At 38.6% G+C, this 19,351-nt stretch overlaps 1 protein-coding gene across 5 annotated transcripts in view; it reads left to right on the top strand.

Moving 5' to 3' along the window:
* Window positions 1-19,351, top strand: part of Eip93F (Ecdysone-induced protein 93F) — a 199,842-nt gene that overhangs the window by 169,412 nt on the left and 11,079 nt on the right. For all 5 annotated transcript variants that reach the window (XM_089738809.1, XM_028172285.2, XM_089738810.1 and 2 more), the window contains 2 exons: window positions 4,924-5,043; window positions 5,941-6,053. In XM_089738809.1, the coding sequence (XP_089594935.1) occupies window positions 4,924-5,043; window positions 5,941-6,053 (233 nt within the window). The remainder of the gene's footprint in view (window positions 1-4,923; window positions 5,044-5,940; window positions 6,054-19,351) is intronic.

Raw genomic sequence — 19,351 nt, forward strand, 5'->3', positions numbered from 1 at the left:
GGACGTAGGTAAGACCGTTACTGTCTGTAGTAATTTCTTAATCTTCGTAAATAATACGTCATCTTCTTAGCGTTTTTCTAGTCTAGTACCAGGATTCTCTTTCCTACTTAAGCTCTTCCTTCTTGCCCGGTTTTCGGCATCCTTCTGGGTGAGGTTATTCTCCTCCATATCCACTTATACCACATCCAACCAGCGTTTCTTGGGTCTACCGCGGAATTATGGACCTAGTAGAAATTAAGGCATCTATATTTATAAATAATATAGAATTATTATATCGAATAATCCAAATAACTCCAAAGTATTCGAAAGAATATAAAGTTTAAGAGCTCATGAACTCTTGAGTGATCTCTTACTATGGCTTAATCAGTGTCAAGTAATTATCGGTACATCAGTTGTCCCCCCTTCGCTTACCATCCGGAACACTAGATTACTTTGCAATCGTACCGGCTCGTGATATGCCCTACCAGATAATACCCAAGCTAACCAACCAAACTTATCTCGCCGCTAAAAACTAAAACACAATATCCGTATCCTTGTATACAGGATCCCGTGGTTTCCTGCATCTATAAAGGCTGCGAAATTATTAAAATGCCTTTAAAAGATATACATTTCATGTTAAACAACAGAGAATTTGATTAAAAACAAATTTAAATCCAATTAATATGTATTTAAAACAAGGATAACACAATGCCTTTGTTGTTATTTTCCATTTTAATTCACAAATTGATAAAGCATTATTTTATATTTAACGTCAATAACTTATCTGTAGGTCGTTTTAAAATATCATAAATATATTATAAAACAATAAACAATTATTAAACATTATTAAAAATTAACAAAGATGTTACAAAATTCAAGATCATGCGGAAAAAATAATTACAATAGTAGAATAACAAAAAAAATAAAAAGTACTTAAGTATTGTGTTCACAAAATGGTCAAAACGAATTCAAAAATACAATTCTAAATTCAAACGACCCATTAACCGGTTCCCACGACCGCCATGCTGGCTCGTCCTCGCCCGCTATTGGTCGAGGCCACCGGTTTAGAATTAGAATGTGTAGACCCCACCATTTGGCGAGCGGCAAATTATGTTACCAGTAAACTTTTTTTTTCGCTATACAAATAATGGAAGCAGCTGCTTCCATTATTGCCGTTCGTTTTTCAAATTAGTGTCATCGGCCGTTGACAATGCCGTGGGCGGGAGAAATAATGGTTTAAGTCTATCCTACATACTTATGTTTATTTAGGTACACACGTCATTATGTGATTGCAACTGTAATTGTAAACTTATTGTATCTCTATGCACTATAATAATTTAAAAAATACTATTACTGTGTTGAGTGAATTTGAGTGTATGAAGTTAGTTAATACCAAAATGCGAGTATGTATAATATTATTTTGTCTATGGCAAAGGAAAACTACTTTTAAGGCAAACGATTCTGAACCAAACTGCCATGTTTTACGAGTCTAAAATACGTACATTAAAATAGACACGTGTATGTGACCGCGGTGACGTGTAGCCGTGTGGCTAAACAATCCGTTAGTTAATATTCAAGGTAGACGCGATTAGCGAAACCTCAAGGCGAGCCTGTTATATCATGACGAAGTTACGAACGAATGTTATTTAGAAAAATGTCCAATGCCAATCGTAAATGTTACTTGTTTAATGTTGTTTTGAATTAATAAAATATGCTTTACGTAAATAATACATTTTTGATGTCTGTATAATTTTGAACAATACGAAGGTAGGTACTTAGGTCAAGGCGTCTATGCAAGTTATTTCAAAGACATTTACACTACTTACTACTCAGAGTAGTGTAGTTAATTTGAACTAATAATATTTAAGAACAATTAGAACTAGAACTTTCTTTCTCAATACCATAGATAAATCAGCCTAACATAATGAATCCAAAATCTTCAAAAGATACTACCTCAATTCGTTAATCAATTTACCGATGACTTTAAGAGATTATAGAATCATGATATTTAGATACTATAATTCGTGTTAAACATTCGATTTATTTTAAATTCATTAAGTAATAACAATTGGACCATGTAGCTTACTATTGTAAGCACTTGAAGTCATTTACTTGACATTTATAGTTTTATTTTTGTGTCCTTTATGTCAATCTGCTTTTTTTCCGGGCCATTCGAAGGTTGGTCGGGATGGATTGTTTTTTAAATTGCTAGGTATGCGACTTAAATGGATAGTAACTGCTGATGATCTACTCTTGTAAGATATCCAGTTGTAATCAAGTATTTAGTAGAAAATTTACCAATAAGATGAAACACGTGGTTATCCAAGACCATTAGTGCACGGAGTCATTCATTTTGGGTCTATTTTTTTGCCGTAACATAAATTTGTGCTCTGGTCTTAGAATGTGACCGTAACTTTTTTCTTGCGATAGTAAAAAGCAACGGCTTTAACCCGGGAAGTCGTGGTGACCTTTTTCTAATGAAATACGTACTCAACAAATGTTCACGATTGACTTCCACAGTAAAGGAATAACATCGTGTAGTAAAAGTGAAACCCGCAAAATTATAATTTGCGTAATTACTGGTGGTAGGACCTCTTGTGAATGCTCGCGGGTAGGTACCACCGCCCTGCCTATTTCTGCCGTGAAGCAGTAATGCGTTTCGGTTTGAAGGGTGGGGCAGCCGTTGTAACTATACTGAGACCTTACAACTTATATCTCAAGGTGGGTGGCGCATTTATGTTGTAGATGTCTATGGGCTCCAATAACCACTTAACACCAGGTGGGCTGTGAGCTTGTCCACCCATCTAAGCAATAAATAAAAAAAATTACTGAAGGCTGTGTTTCCAGTTTTAGGGACGCACAGATAGGCCAACAATTTACGGGATATCGATAAATATCAAACAAACGACCTCCAAGTGGTAATTACATCGACATACCAATAGGTAAATCAAATGAAATCAATTAATTGTACAATTACTTATATTTGTTTAAGATTTTCGCGAGCCGTTGACACAAATTCACTTCTACGATTTTTATATCGTTATCGAAAACTATAAAGTATTTCGAAATGTCTATAATAATATTACGGCAATAATAAACTCGAGATTAAACCGTAATATTAAACAATTTCTATTAAGCTATTGGTCCCGCTGTAGTCGAAATTCGACTATAATTAATTGAAATTTTAAGTTTGAACATTATGAACATCATTATAATCACAGATTTCGCTAAGACTACACTATAGACAAATAATATGAAAGATAAACAATATTAATTTATTCTCAATTTGACCACAAACTTTAAACAATAACAAAAGTTTGACAATAAACAAAGAGTATGTGTAAGAGTATGTGTGTGTCAAATACATGGTAGTGTGTGTAATTTTTTTTTTATTGATTTAATGTATTATTAATGCATAATTTTTTTAAAATATTAGCATTCTGCATTCCTTCTCTATATTATCTTTAAGTGTGGGAAATTTCATACTCCTCCGTCCGCGCGATACATCTTAAATCACGCTTTATCATAAGACATTAAGATGATGTACAATTTTCACCTTCAAATTTGAACTTAAGCAATGCAACTGTAATTACATATTATAAATATATTGTATTCAGTTATAATTAATCTTGATATTTCCGTATTGTTCCGTCACTTACCAATGTTGTGTTACGCTTGAAATATAGGCATCCAGAGGATCATCAATCATCATAGTCAATTGGGTTTTCCCAAACATTAGTTGAAACGGTGTTTTGACGCAGATTAATGTCAATGTTTCTAGATGTTTCTGGAATAATTTTGCGTGAATCTTAGTTGTCTTTTAAGCGTCATTTACCAACTATGACATTTTTGAATCTTGTAAAACTAAACTAAAAGCTTTAATTTCACGGGTGTTTAGCACGATTTTTAGTTTTACTGTGTTTCTCAGTGTCTCAAAGTGGGTGGCGGCATTTACGTTGTAGATGTCTATAATTTCCGGTAACCACTTAACACCATGTGGGCCGTGAGCTGGTCCATACTAAACACTACATCTAAACACTAAAAAAACAACAAACACACGTCAAAGTTTCAAAGAGTTTACTTAGAGATACAAAGGAGTAAGCATTTTAATTTAAATGGACTCTGTCAGTTATTCTGACTGGGTCCCGTTCCGATTAGGACCAATACCGATACCTCCGGGTTAAAAGGTACTCAAGCATCAAAAAAAATCTGATCTTTCATCAATGGACCAGTCTATTTTCACTCATCTCTTAGAAGCTATTTGTTTTCTTTTAGAGTAAATCCAATTGATGTTAATTAACTCTCCATGTTGTCAAGATAGAGTTTTGCCTTCCAAGCATCTAACGTGGTGGTAGGACCTCTTGTGAGTCCGCACGGGTAGGTACCACCACCCCGCCTATTTCTGCCGTGAAGCAGCAATGCGTTTCGGTTTGAAGGGCGGGGCAGCTGTTGTAACTATACTGAGGCCTTAGAACTTATATCTCAAGGTGGATGGCGCATTTACGTTGTAGATGTCTATGGGCTCCAGTAACTACTTAGCATCAGGTGGGTTGTCAGCTCGTCCACCCATCCAAGCAATAAAAATAAAAAGATGTGTGGTGTTGTGGGACACCGGATAGGAACGAAGTTACTTATTATAAAAATATTAATTTTAAGTTCTATTCGAGGTATAAAGAAAATAATTGTTCGGGTATACATTTTTTATTATGATTTTTTTATTGATAAAAAAAACTACTTTACAGAGTTATCAATTTTATTTTATTCACAATGATTTATAAAAAATATGTAATTTTTTGTATGTTATTACAAAGTAAGAGTCGTACACTGTGTGCGTTACTAATAAAAAATTTACGTTACGGACGTTTTTTCCCGGTCAGGGTACCCCTCCGCATCGTCCCATAAGGAGCTTCGTTCCAAAAAAATAACGTACCGTTTCTCTTTCAGAGTCCCGCGTCGGAGTCCGATAGCAGTTCTGTGTCCGGCGCGAATAGTCCAGCGGCGGCTCCTCCGCTGCTACAGCATCTCCTGCAGCTCCAAGCGCAGAACCCACAGACTATAGCACAGGTGGGTCTCATAAAGATACTAAAATTTTGATTGAGATGAGATTACTGATGGTAGGACCTCTTGTGAGTCCGCGCAGGTGGGTACCACCACCCTGCCTATTTCTGCCATGAAGCAGTAATGCATTTCGGTTTGAAGGGTGGGGCAGCCGTTGTAACTATACTTGAGACCTTAGAACTTATATCTCAAGGGGGGTGGCGCATTTACGTTGTGGATGTCTATGGGGTCCTGTAACCACTTAACACCAGGTGGGCTGTGAGCTCGTCAACCAACCCAAGCAATAAAAAAATATTGATTTCTGTTTGGTCTCCTTTTCGAGCGAAAATCTTTTATGCACATATCCCCTAATTTCAGTTTCATACTAGTGGTCCCCTAGAAGTCGAAACATACCCGATCCTGTAGACCGAATGGTAAATAGTCGACGTGGCCCAAAACACGACATTACGGGTCGTCCCGATCCATTAACGGTGCTTTTAGGTACCACAAGCACCGGTCACCGTCGACGTCGAACTGGTCGCTTAATTAACCCATAGACACAGCTCACTGAGTTTCTTGGCGGATCTTCTCAATGGGTCGTGTTTCCGATCCGGTATTAGATTCTGCGAAGCACTGCTCTCGTTAAGGCCAGTGTTAGCAACACTCCGGTTTGAGCCCCGTGAGCTCGCCTACTAGTTAAGGTTACGCTGAAATAGCCTCTCAAGACTATTATCAGCTTAGGTAGGAAATAAGATAAAGAATAACAGAAGGCTTCTAGTTTAAGAGTTCACCACTCGATGCACTTCCCTACGTCTTATTTAATATACCGGCCTTCAAATTCCTTAGATAGATACACCGACTCATCCGATAAATTTCGAAAACGGGCTGCAAAGTCGACAGGCGTATACGAGCGTCTTGTTTCAGTTCCAGCAGATGATAGCGGCGTTGACGGCGTTGGGCACGGGACTGGTGCCTCCACCGCTCACGCAGGCCTGGATGATGCAGAGGTTCGCGCAGCAGCGACACCAGGCCGACAGGTGAGGCGGCATCCTTGAATTTTCAGCTGCTGCAACTGGTGGTAGGACCTATTGTGAGTCGGCGCGGTTAGGTACCACCATCCCGCCTATTTCTGCCGTGAAGCAGTAATGCGTTTCGGTTTGAAGGGTGGGGCAGCTGTTGTAACTATACTTGAGACTTTAGAACTTATATCTCAATGCCGGTGGCGCATTTACGTTGTAGATGTCTATGGGCTCCAGTAACCGCTTAACACCAGGTGAGCTTTGAGCTCGTTCACCCATCTAAGCAATAAAAGAAATTTAAATCGACAATGGAAAACAGTCGCAATTGCAGCCACGCGTTTCCAAAACCAATCACTACAATCTATTGCCTTGAATCTGTTAAATAGATCTTAGAGATAGAACACGAAAAATAAAAACTTCAGAGGTGTCAAGGGACACCTGGATGGAACGAAGTTCCTTTCGATTAATTAGTGAAGGAATTGTAATTTTTTTTAAGTTATAATAATAAATTACGGCATTATGAAGAAGAAAAAAACAATACTATGAACTAAATTACCTACTATTGTTGAAACGCGATCTCGAGAAACTGTACTCATTACGCGGACCAATCGGATACGAGCAATGTCACGCGATAAGCGTCTACACGTTGATTAGTCAGAATGACGGATCTAAAAAGTGTCGTGACAACTTTTCGTAAGAATTTTTTCCGTCTAGCCCCCTTTCACAGCGCGCGATAAGGAACTTCGTTCCAACAAAAGCCTAAAGTGATTACGTTCAAACATTTCGATCGGAATAAATTATTCACACAATACAATTCAGTTTATTAATAATTCGCGGTAGGTAATCCCGTTCACGAAACGTAAACGGCGAATCAAAATCGTTTATATGAATCGATTGCTTACTGTGATTGACGTGTTCCTTGATTCTAGATTCGTTTTAACCTACATTATATCTATAATACATTAATGTTTACAACGAACATTAGTTTCATATTTATAGACTAGCGACCCGCCCTTGCTTCGCTTCGGAACCTGTAATTTATTATTGATTTCGCCATTTTGGATGTTATTATAGATATAAACCTTCCTCTTCAATCGCTCTATCTATTAAAAAAAACCGCGTCAAAATCCGTTGCGTAGTTTTAAAGATTTAAGCATACATAGAGTTATAGGGACAGAGAAAGCGATTTTGTTTTATACTATGTAGTGATAAATGAATGATCTAATATTTATTGGTACTGCGTATTTTGAGCTAGGATGGATAGGTCCAAACTCTAGTCCAGATCCAGACTCTTGTCTCAATGCGAGAGGTGGATATTTTTGAACTACACTAGTTTCGGCGCAGCAAGGTAATCAACAAATTAAAGAGCGGACGGTTAGCGTGGTATGGACATGTGATGCGTAGAGAGAAGACGCATGTGACTAGGAGATGTATGGAAATGGTAGTGCAAGGTAGAGGGGGAAGAGGTCGATCGAAGAAGACATGGATGGAGTGTGTGAATGACGATATGAGTGTGTCACATGTGCTCAACAGCTGCTACGTCAGTAGCCTCTCAAGGTTATCAGCATAGGTAGAAAAAAAAGACGATAACTGTCGCGAGGTCGGTCGGCGACTAGGATAGTTAGGTGTTAAATAAATCTCGCAAACTATTTCTGTTGATGACCAGAATTTACTTTCATTGTTACGACATTCCAATCGATTTTTATTCCTTTCATGGCCGATTTATCGATATGCGTCGAACTATTATAGTCTTTTTTTTCTTGTCTATGCTAATAGCCTTGAGAGGCTATTTCAGCTTCACCTTAACGTGTAGCTCACATTCACGGGGTTCAAGCCGGAGTGTGTTTTTTTTTTTATTGCTTAGATGGGTGGACGCGCTCACAGCCCACCTGGTATTAAGTGGTTACTGGAGCCCATAGACATCTACAACGTAAATGCGCCACCCACCTTGAGATACAAGTTCTAAGGTCTCAAGTATAGTTACAATGGCTGCCCCACCCTTCAAACCGAAACGCATTACTGCTTCACGGCAGAAACAGGCAGGGCGGTGGTACCTACCCGCGCGGACTCACAAAAGGTCCTCCGATCAGTAAAAGTGAGTGTAAAGCTGACGGCTGATAGAAGAGAATGAAAGCGAAAAATTAGCTGTGCCGACCCCACCTAGTGGGATAAGGTGGAGAAAAAGAAGAAGAAGACACATGCTTCGGCGCACTTAAACGAGAATTCAATTCAAATCCTACGTTCCTTAACTAAGCGCTTTTCTTCCACAATAATAAAGCTGTTGGCCTTCATAGATATAACCCGTCGATAATATTGTTTGAGATCCATTTTAAGCATGAACAGTGTCTTCGCATATCTGCATTTTACCTTAAACTTTAATTCAATGCCGTTGGAACGGTGTCTGCTCAATACGAGTTTATCTAAACTTACGAGAGCGTTATTTTACGTACGTATTTACAATTAGCTAGATACATATTTAGAAATATTCCGATTATTTCTATCCGCCTATTTCTGCCGTGAAGCAGTAATGCATTTCGGTTTGAAGGATGGGGTAGCCGTTGTAACTATACTTGAGACCTTAGAACTTATATCTCAAGGTGGGTGGCGCATTTACATTATAGATGTCTAGAGGCTCCAGTAAACACTTAACACCAGGTGGGCTGTGAGCTCGTCCACACATTTAAGCAATAAAAAAAAAAAAATTAGAAACTAGAAAACGAATTAGTTAATGTAAATAATAAAGACGTTATTATTTAGTTTTTAGATGATTGATGACTAATTAACTGATAATTGGTGACTGAAGTCCATAGATATTACCGCGTGAATGTCACTCATCTTAGGATATAAATTGTTTCAGTTGCATTTACTGATGGTAGGACCTCTTGTGAATCCGCACGGGTAGGTACCACCACGCTGCCTGTTTCTGCCGTGAAGCAGTAATGCGTTTCGGTTTGAAGAGTGGGACAGCCGCTCTAACTATACTTGAGAGCTTAGAACTTATATCTCAAGGTGGGTGGCGGCATTTACGTTGTAAATGTCTATGGGCTCCAGTAAAAATAAAAAAGAATGGGGTACCATTAAAACCGGCATAGAAATAGGGTGGTGGTACATACATATGCTCACAATTGGAGTTGAATGAAAGCGATACATAATAATACTACTTCTTAAATAAGAGGCGCACAGTAACTCCAGACCGTGGGTGATTTAAGTCTTCTAAATATTAACATAATATTCGCGTAACCGTTTAATTATGGTTAGCTATTTCGATCCATTTATATTAGTAGCTATTTCGATTAGGATTACGTATTACAATCAAGCTATAAATTGAACTAGAAACACATTATCTATACATATAAATAAAATTGGAGTGTATGTTTGTAACATTGAAATAACCACTTTTTACTACGTGCATATGAATATATATACGGTACATACACCAAAATAACAACTTTTTTTAATTTTTGTCTGTCTGTCTGTTTGTTCCGGCTAATCTCTGGAACGGCTGGACAGATTTTGACGAGACTTTCACTGATAGATAGCTGATGATCTAAAGAGTAACGTAGGCTAGCTTTGCCCCGCGGTGTCACCCGCGATACGACTAACCGCGGGTAGCATCGTGGGACTCAGCTATCAATAATAAAATTTAATGTTTCTGAAGCGAAGCGAGGGTGGGTCGCTAGTACTTAATACGAATTTGGTTAATGGCGATTGCATGCAGCAGAGATGCGAATGTTGCGATGGATGTGTGGAGTAACGAGAACGGATAGAATATGGAATGAATATGTTAGAGGAAGTCTGAAGAGTGGCACCTGTGACAGAGAAGCTGAGAAGTGCGCGCTTGGAATGGTATGGATATGTGATGAGACGAAATGACAATGAGGATGGTAAGAGAGTGTTAACTATGAATGTGGAAGGATATAGAGGAAGAGGTAGACCTAAGAAGGACTGATGCGTAAAAGATGATATGGGTAAGAGGGGAGTGAGCGAAGAAATGGTATATGATAGAGGAGTATGGAAGGAGAAAACATGTTGCGCCGACCCCACGTGACTGGGAGAAGGGCAGGAGAATGATTGCGCAAAAATTCTAATTTGCGCAATCACTATGCAATTTACACATAGAACGGCAAAACAGCATTCATGTTGCGCTGTCCACTTAGCACCAGGTGGGCTGTGAGAAACAGATGAACATCTATGCAATATGTTTTATAGGTACCAATAATGGTTTTATTAAAAATAGACAAACAGTAGACAACATTCAAATGTCTACCAATAACAATATCTGTAACCACGTAAACTGTAAAAATAACAAACACGAATTTTTTACAGTAAAAACAGTTTTAATTGTGGCCACGATCCGCTAAAACGAAGAATAAACAAAGAAAATACCGTCATCTTATGAGCTAACAATTCACGACACACGAATTCATTTGAGATAAACGAGCAATACTAATTAATTGCAGATCCAACCATCGATTAATCTTTATCAGCGGTGACCTTGACTGTCACTTAAGGTACGGCGCAACGCGTGCGCCAGCCAACAACCGCAAATAAAATCTAGCCACAATGTGTCATTAATGATAGTGTGTACATAATTATGATTTCCATACACACCGTCGCATTAAAAAGTGTATAATTTCCAAAAATATTCGAAATTGAGTTAATATGCGGAATCTTTTTTTTTTATTCCTTAGATGGGTGGACGAGCTCTCAGCCCACCTGGTGTAAAGTGGTTACTGGAGCCCATAGACATCTACAACGTAAATGCGCCACCCACCTTGAGATATAAGTTCTAAGGTCTCAAGTATAGTTACAACGGCTGCCCCACCCTTCAAACCGAAACGCATTATTGCTACACGGCAGAAATAGGCAGGGTGGTGGTACCCACTTGCGCAGACTCACAAGAGGTTCTACCACCAGTGAATTTGGTATCACCAGTATTTTTCTCATAAATACTGTCAAAATAACGTAATTTAGTTTTCTTTAATTTACCTATGTTTTGACTACTATTAACAATATATAATTTTATCTTACTTTAAAAGAGAGATAATGTAACTGTTAAAAAATAAATGTTGCAAAGATGATTAATATTAAAAATATCACAAGTTAAAATATTCTCCTGTAAAATGAGTAAGTTTTGAGATTATACAGTTGTGATGCGAGATGACGAAAATGCTCATTCCGGATCATAAACGATTTTAAGGTAATGATAATAGGCTATACCAGGGGTTCCCAAAGTTCTTTTTTCTACTGCCCACTTTGACAATAAATTATTGTTTAACACCCCTATTTTTTCACCTACTTAAGAACCACTATAGCGATAGCTCAGTTGGTGTCTAAGAGTCCTCCTAGATGAAATTACAAACCGCCTGCCAAGCCTCTACACAACACCCCCATTTTTTCTGGGTCTCTCACCACCCCCCATTTAGGCCTGCAGCGTCCACAAGGGGACGCTATCCCCCACTTTGGGAAAGGCTGAGCTATATAAATGACCAAGGGTAGGACTGTTTTTCCCGTAGGACTATTTTTAGAGCACACATTAGGCAGGCACACATTAGGTAGGCAGCGGCTTGGCTCTGCCCCTGGCATTGCTGAAGTCCATGGGCGACGGTAACCACTCACCATCAGGTGGGCCGTATGCTTGTCTGCCTACAATGTGAATAAAAAAAAACACATGGCTGTGTTCTTCAAGTATATCAGCAGTCTTAACCAACATTTACTCAATTCAATGACGATAGATTAACTATTCTTGTTCTTGATGTGATAATAATTATCGCGCGGCCACATTATACGAGAGTACGGTCAGCAAAACTCTAAAGCTGCCAAAAGCGTTCGCTAAAAACTGGCTAATTATTAATTGGTTTTAAAATATTAAAAACAATAGCATCGGGGAGTTGAACTCTATAAGTCGCACAGGCACCTTTCCCTATCACTTCATTTGACATTCATTGTTTTAGTTTGATGTACCGCGTTTCCAATGAATCCGGTGTACAGTCCGCAGAAATGTATTCACTTCATTTCGTAGGTAGTCTCCCCTTTTGTATTGATGCCGTTAATGGAACAAGTGACAACGCTGCGCCGTGAGAAACGATGTTAAAACGACATCAGAATTAATGCTCGTGTAATACTTTTGTTTGATTATAAAATACTAGCTGACTCGGCAGACTTTGTAGTGCCTCAATCGATGAATACGAGGGCGGCACTGAAAATTTCGGGAATTAACGAAGTGACACAACATTACTATTTAAAAATGTATTTATTGCTTTTCGAAGTATTCTCCGCGAAATTTGACACATTTTTCCATACGATGGAACCAATCATTGAAGCAACCATTCCATTCGGAAGTTGGGGTCTCCAAAATGGCCGTTTCGTAGGCGTCCACAGCTTCTTCAGATGATGAAAATCTCTGTCCACGCAATTTATTCTTTATTTTAGGGAAAGTATAGAAATCATTAGGGCTTAGGTCGGGGCTGTACGGCGGATGGTCTAATAATTCTATGTTTTCTTGCTCTAAAAACTCTTTTGTTCTGTGCGCGGTGTGAGAACTCTCATTGTCGTGATGGAGGATGATGCGGCGGTTGCAGTTCTCTTTACGGAGTTTAGAAACGACCTGTGGCAAACAAATGCTAGCATACCATTCTGCATTAACCGTTCTTTGTCCCTCAAGAGGAATAGTCGTAACATGGCCGGTTTTGGAGACAAACGTGGCCACCATTTTTTTGCAACACTCCGTGAACGAACAATTTTTGTTGGCTTTAACTCATTTTCGAACACCCAAACTCGTGACTGGTTTTTTGTTTCGGGTTCGTACGCGTATATCCAGGATTCGTCACCTGATACAATGTTGTACACAGCATTTGAGGATCCTGCGTGGAATCTTTCGAGAGTTCTGACGCACCAAGTAACGCGAGCCGCTTTTTGCTCTTCACAGAGCGAATGCGGTATCCATCGGGAAAACAACTTTTTTACACCTAATTGTTCATGCAAGATTATTTGTATTTGACTCATGCCAATGTCTAAAGTTGCCTGAATTTCGCGGTATGTCACATGTCGATCTTCCTCAATCAGCTTACGCACAGCATCAACGTTTTCTTGGGTGACTACAGTTTTTGGACGACCTTGACGGGGATCATCACTGAGCTTGACACGTCCACGTTGAAACTCAGCAAACCAGCGATAAATTGTGGTTTTGGATGGGGCTTCATCACCAAATGCAGAAATCATCCGGTCAACACACTGCTTTTGTGTAAAACCACTTCGAAAGTCATAATAAATCATCGCTCTTGAATTTTCTCGAGTCAATTCCATTTTCTCAACGACTAAACAAGTTTGACAAAACCTCGTGACAAGACCGAGAATCTTTTTTTAAATAAATAAATGGTATTCGATTTTTAAAACCAAGGAGTTTTCAATTAAAAAGATTTTAATATGACAGGAACAGTGGAAATATTCCATTCCCGATAATTTTAGTGCAGCCTAGTAAAACCTAAACTTTTGTATAAAATAAACTTAAAACAAACAATAGGAATCCGTCCGACGGGGACACATTAAAGGGAAAACAAAATTGTTATTTTCATTTAATTCCGAGCATTTTCATATTTATCTACCTTTTAAACCTTCTCTGTACTAACACAAATAATTCAGACCAAAATTAGCCAAATCGGTCCAGCCGTTCTCGAGTTTTAGGGAGACTAACGAACAGCAGTGGACTGCTATAGGCTGATGATGTTGATGATGATGATGATGATGAACGAACAGCAATTAATTTTTATATATATAGATTAGACAAATTAGTATACAAATTTGATAAATAAGATATAGGAGGAAAGAGGTCAAGGGTGCGTAGTCTTATGGGCTGGTCCAATCAAATTAAAATGACATTGGACTATTATTAGAATTTTTATTATTATTAAATTATTAAATTAGAAGCTATTTATAAGATTCAGAAGAAGAGAATCAAAGAATACGTTGGAAGCTGATACCGGACAGCCTTGTGGCGATGTACATAGAATTATGTTTAATAATAATGTTTTATAAATAATCGAAGATTAATAACCCACGGTCATCTGCCCCCAAATTAGGATTTATAATCCCAATTATTACATTCAGATGTTGAGCTATTCCGAGCATCTCGAAATGCCCAAATCAACACAAAATTACCTACAAGAAACCGCACGTGACACTTGTCATCTCACGCGCAAATTTCTCGCATCCTCACTATAATTTCAAACGCCGCCACACTTGACAATCGGCCGTGTGCCACTTACGAAAACCGCTCTAAAGCCGGAGAGCGAACTAGAAAAAAATACAGTAATAAAACTTAATCTATATATGTATATAAAAATATATTGCTGTTCGTTAGTCTCGCTAAAACTATCAGGAAGGCTATCAGCATAGGTAGGGAAAAAAATCTCAGGTGATTGAGCCGTAAAAATAGTCTAAATTATGTCCATGAATAATGAACATCGAAGTAAATTCTATACATAGCTTTGCATAGGTTTATTTCTTGTTGAGACCATCCAACTAACAGAACACGCTTCCTAAAACAATATCACAACATAACGATAACATTAACGATTTTCCTTAATGAAAAAGAAACCAGCTTTACATTAGAAGTTTGTCGAGCAAGCCAAGCTTTTAGAGCTTTATCAAATAATAGCGCAAATAGAAACAAGCAAAAGCAGCTGCCATTAAAACTTACGTTATTATAATTGCATGTTAATTTTTTGTTGTTTTTTTTTTACTTATTTATTTATTCCACCTGTCCTTTATAATTTCGAATCGTATTAAACATAGATCGCATGTAGATTATAAGCACATAATAATGTCTGAGTCGCTCGTTAACTATTGTTTGACGTTTCCGTTAAAATATGACTTGGGTTTTTTTTGTTGTAATTGTTAATTTTATTAAAAGAACACTAATCGTAAATTTTACATACCTACTGTGGCGGGTAGCCATCATACAACGCAAGATAATTGACAGATGCCTGAATCTCGCTTACGACATTTTCAAGATAAAGCGCATATATACAAGTTCCGAACAACAACATTCGGACCGTCGGTCTACCGAGCAATGTCACCCGCTCGGTGGAAGATCTTTCCTTTCGTCGTATATTCTCCAAACTGGTGACCTGCGACGTGATCTGAACACGCAACCTTCTGATTTATCATCAGCGCATCAAGAACTTCGGCTACCACAATCCCCGCATTCACGCAGATAAAAGCACGTCATTGACAGTCGTCCCACAGCAAGCCAGCATCGCAGCCTCAACAGGACCATCGCAGCCGATTCACCGCGCTTCCTGGTCCTACGGCACGCAACTTCACTGCCTCATCACGCCGCTACAGTTCATCGCAGCCCACGACCGGATCATCAACGCTTGGGGTCACACATCTCCGGCGTGGCAGCTCTGCATCACATGGACTACGCACGACACGCACGCAACATTCAAGCTCAGTCTCGACTCACCGCAGACTTCGAGCAGCACTGGCGACAATCACGCAGCATTCAGCTCAGTTTCGACTCACTGCAAACTTCGAGCAGCACTGGCGACACGCACGCAGCATTCAAGCTTAGCCTCGACTCACCGCAGGCTTCGAGCAGCACTGGCCCTTGCAAGCTAATCTCAGCACGGACAACGCTAACTAAAAATGACACGACCTCCAGTCTCGGAGGGGAGTGATGTGGCGGGTAGCCATCATACAACGCAAGATAATTGACAGATGCCTGAATCTCGCTTACGACATTTTCAAGATAAAGCGCATATATACAAGTTCCGAACAACAACATTCGGACCGTCGGTCTACCGAGCAATGTCACCCGCTCGGTGGAAGATCTTCCCTTTGTTCGCTTATCCCCAAACCTACCGTGTTTTAAGCATAACCTATTCTAATCATATATGGCGGCGAACAAAACTATTTTGATCATGTAGAAATCGTTCATATTTATATTAAGTTAAGACCTGGGTCCCTAAATTAGGACTATACGTGTACAAATTACCAACTCGCAATAAATGATACACAATAGCAGGGAACTATTGATACTTTTCGGAATCTTACCCATTTATATATTTATATTATTATGGATGATGCTGATTTTTTTCCTGCCTTTTGCTTTCATACTTTGGTCACATTGCTCGGCGGCCATCAGACAACCTTGAAAGATTGATTGTGGTGGGCAAGGTAGAAGGGAAAAGACCCGCCGGCCGGCCACCAAACCGTTGGTCGGATCAGATAACTGCGCTCACTGGACTCTCTGTTGCGAACGCCCTGAGAGAAGCCGAAAACCGAAGCAAATGGAAGCTGATGGTACAAAGAGCCACGAAGGGCTTTCAGGGACACGACCTTCAGCAATGAAGTATTCAACTAAGAAGAAGAAGCTGATAGCCTTGAAAGACTATGCCAGAGTAATACTAACATGTAGGGGAGCTCTCGAGGCTCAAACCAGGAAGCGTACTAACACTGGCCCTAGGAAGAGCAGTGCTTCGCAGAATCTACCGCCGGATCGGAAACGCGATCCACTGAGAAGATCCGGCTGAAAACTCAGTGGGCTATGTCTATGGTTTAGTTTACTCACCGAACTCTTCGTCGCCAGCGACGGCTTCGACGAGAACGGTGGCCGGTGCTTGAGGTACCTAAAAGCACCGTTAGTGGATCGGGACATGCTGATAGAAAGCGCTACATCAACACTTAAGCCGCCTGAGACCATCCTTGGGCATTTAATCTACCATCGACCACCATCTCGTGAGACCCTCCTGTTATTTTCTAACTTGTGTAACCTAAATATTCTAATTTTTAACATATTTACTTGTTGTAGGAACTCTTGTGAATCCGCGCGGGTAGGTACCACCACCCTGCCTATTTCTGCCGTGAAGCAGTAATGCGTTTCGGTTTGAAGGGCGGGGCAGCCGTTGTAAATCTATACTGAGACCTTACGACTTATATCTCAAGGTGGGTGGCGCATTTACGGTTGTGGATGTCTATGGGCTCTAGTAACCACTTAACACCAGGTGGGCTGGGAGTTCGTCCACCCATGTAAGCAATAAAAAAATGTTTTTTGTTCATAAGTAAATAGTGTACATTGTGTATTTTCGTCTTTTATCAAAAAGACTATCATAAATGACCCGTGTAACAGTACTTTTCACCTCCCTATTATGTTTAAGGGTCATCAACTCTATTGTTATTATGACAATTATCTCTATACGACTCCATCCTTAAACACTTTAATTCAATTGGATTAATTCATTCAGTCTCCCCTCTAAACAGCTCATCCGCATTCTGCTTGAAGGGTAGTATTTAGTTCCAGGCAATTGAATTTTGAACCTTATGTCTTTCGGTGACCGGGCCAAGTGAGATAGTAATATCGTTTCTCAACATCGCTTCGTCGTAATTGTAGCTACATCGTTGCCTGCCCACAAAAGGCGTAGCGTGTTGTTATTGTGTCTGCTACCTGTCCTGATATTCCTTCGAACACGTCTTACTGTATATTGTATATATCGTTGAATTCACCGCAAATGTGGGTTAGCAAAAGCGGCAATTTTTTTTTCTTTATACGTAAATTCAGAACGTTGTTTATAATTATGATATTGAGAAAAAGAAATTATTTAAAGAAGACTTGTTTAATGAGATTTTAAAAATAACTAGTGGTCCCGCAGTAGTCGAAATTCGACTATAATTAATTGAAATTACAAGTTTGAACATTATTATGTTTCTATTGTCAAAGACTTTATTATACTTCGTTAATATAATTAAAGTGTCGGCCAAAAATGCACTATAGATAACTAATATTAAAGACAAACGACATTAATCTATTCTCAATTTTACCACAGACTATAAGCAATAAGAAAAGTTTGACTATAAACAAATAGCATGCATGCGCGTGTGTGTCACTTATATGGTAGTAGGAGTGTAATGTTTTGTTATTTATTTAATGCATTTTTTATGCATAATTTAATAAAATATTAACAATCTGCATTCCTTTTCTATATTCTCTATAAGCGTGGGAAATTTCATACTCCTCCGTCCACGCAATTTTCGTACAAAGTTTTTGCTTCACGTATTAATATATAGATTGTATGTAAGAAACTCGCTAGTATTACAAATTGCACTGAATTAAACAAGGACCTTATAAAGGTGGAAAATGATATATTTTCGCGAGGCACTAGTATCTTGAGAATTCCTACTCTGAAGCCTTAACTACTGGTAGCGTTTTTTTCACCTACCTATTTGCTGGTATAATAGGCTATTGGCTATTCCAGCTACGCTATGGGTAGAAGGTGAGCTCACGTGTGCGTACCTATATTTTACTCATTAAAATGCCACAATTTCTTTACCGATTTGAATTATCAAAAAATAAAAACTCATATAAAAAGATCAAACGTCTGTGTTCAGCTTAGTAAATACAACCAAATATCTTTTTACTTTATTTGCCATTGCCTCGGGAGTACCCTCGCTTTGAACTCAATTGTTTTTTTCTAAATCTAGCAAACTTATTAATAACTAGCGACCCGCCCTCGCTTCGCTTCGGAAACCGTAATTTATTATTGATTTCTCCACTATTTAATGGATGTTATTATCTATATATTAATACGTGAAGCAAAAACTTTGTATCCCTTTTTGCGAAAATTGCGCGGACGGAGGAGTATGAAATTTTCTACACGTAGAGAGAATATAGAGAAGAAGTGCACAATGCTAATATATTTTTTAAAATAATGCATAAAAGATACATTAAATCAATAAAGAAAACATTACACACACTACATACCATGTATTTGACGCACACACGCATGCATACTATTTATTGTCAACTTTTGTTCTTGATGTCTGTTGTCAAATTGAGAATAGATTAAATATTGTTTGTCTTTGTTAATACTTTTATAGTGTAGTCTTGGCGAAATTTGTGATTATAGAAGTATAAAATACAATCATAATAGTGTACAAACTTACAATCCTAATTAATTATAGTCGAATTTCGAGTACTGCGGGACCTCTAGTATGTATAATAACATCCATTAAATAGTGGACCTTCCTTTTCAATCACTTTATCTATTAAAAAAAACGCATCAAAATCCGTCGCGTAGTTTTAAAGATTTAAGCATACATACGGATATAGGGACAGAGAAAGCGACTTTGTTTTATACTATGTAGTGATAAAGACCATCAGTCTTTCAGAGCGATTGCGCAACGTCTCATTGTTAGCGCATCGAAAACAAACTTAAAGTTATTCGAAATATAAATAAATAAATTGAAAGGGCAGACGGTACGAAGCGAAACACATTTGTTAGCGGTTGAAGGTTGTCAGTAATACACACATTCAACAT

This window comes from Bombyx mandarina, chromosome 26 (assembly GCF_030267445.1).
Source record: "Bombyx mandarina strain Sakado chromosome 26, ASM3026744v2".
Classification (NCBI taxonomy): Eukaryota; Metazoa; Arthropoda; class Insecta; order Lepidoptera; family Bombycidae; genus Bombyx; species Bombyx mandarina.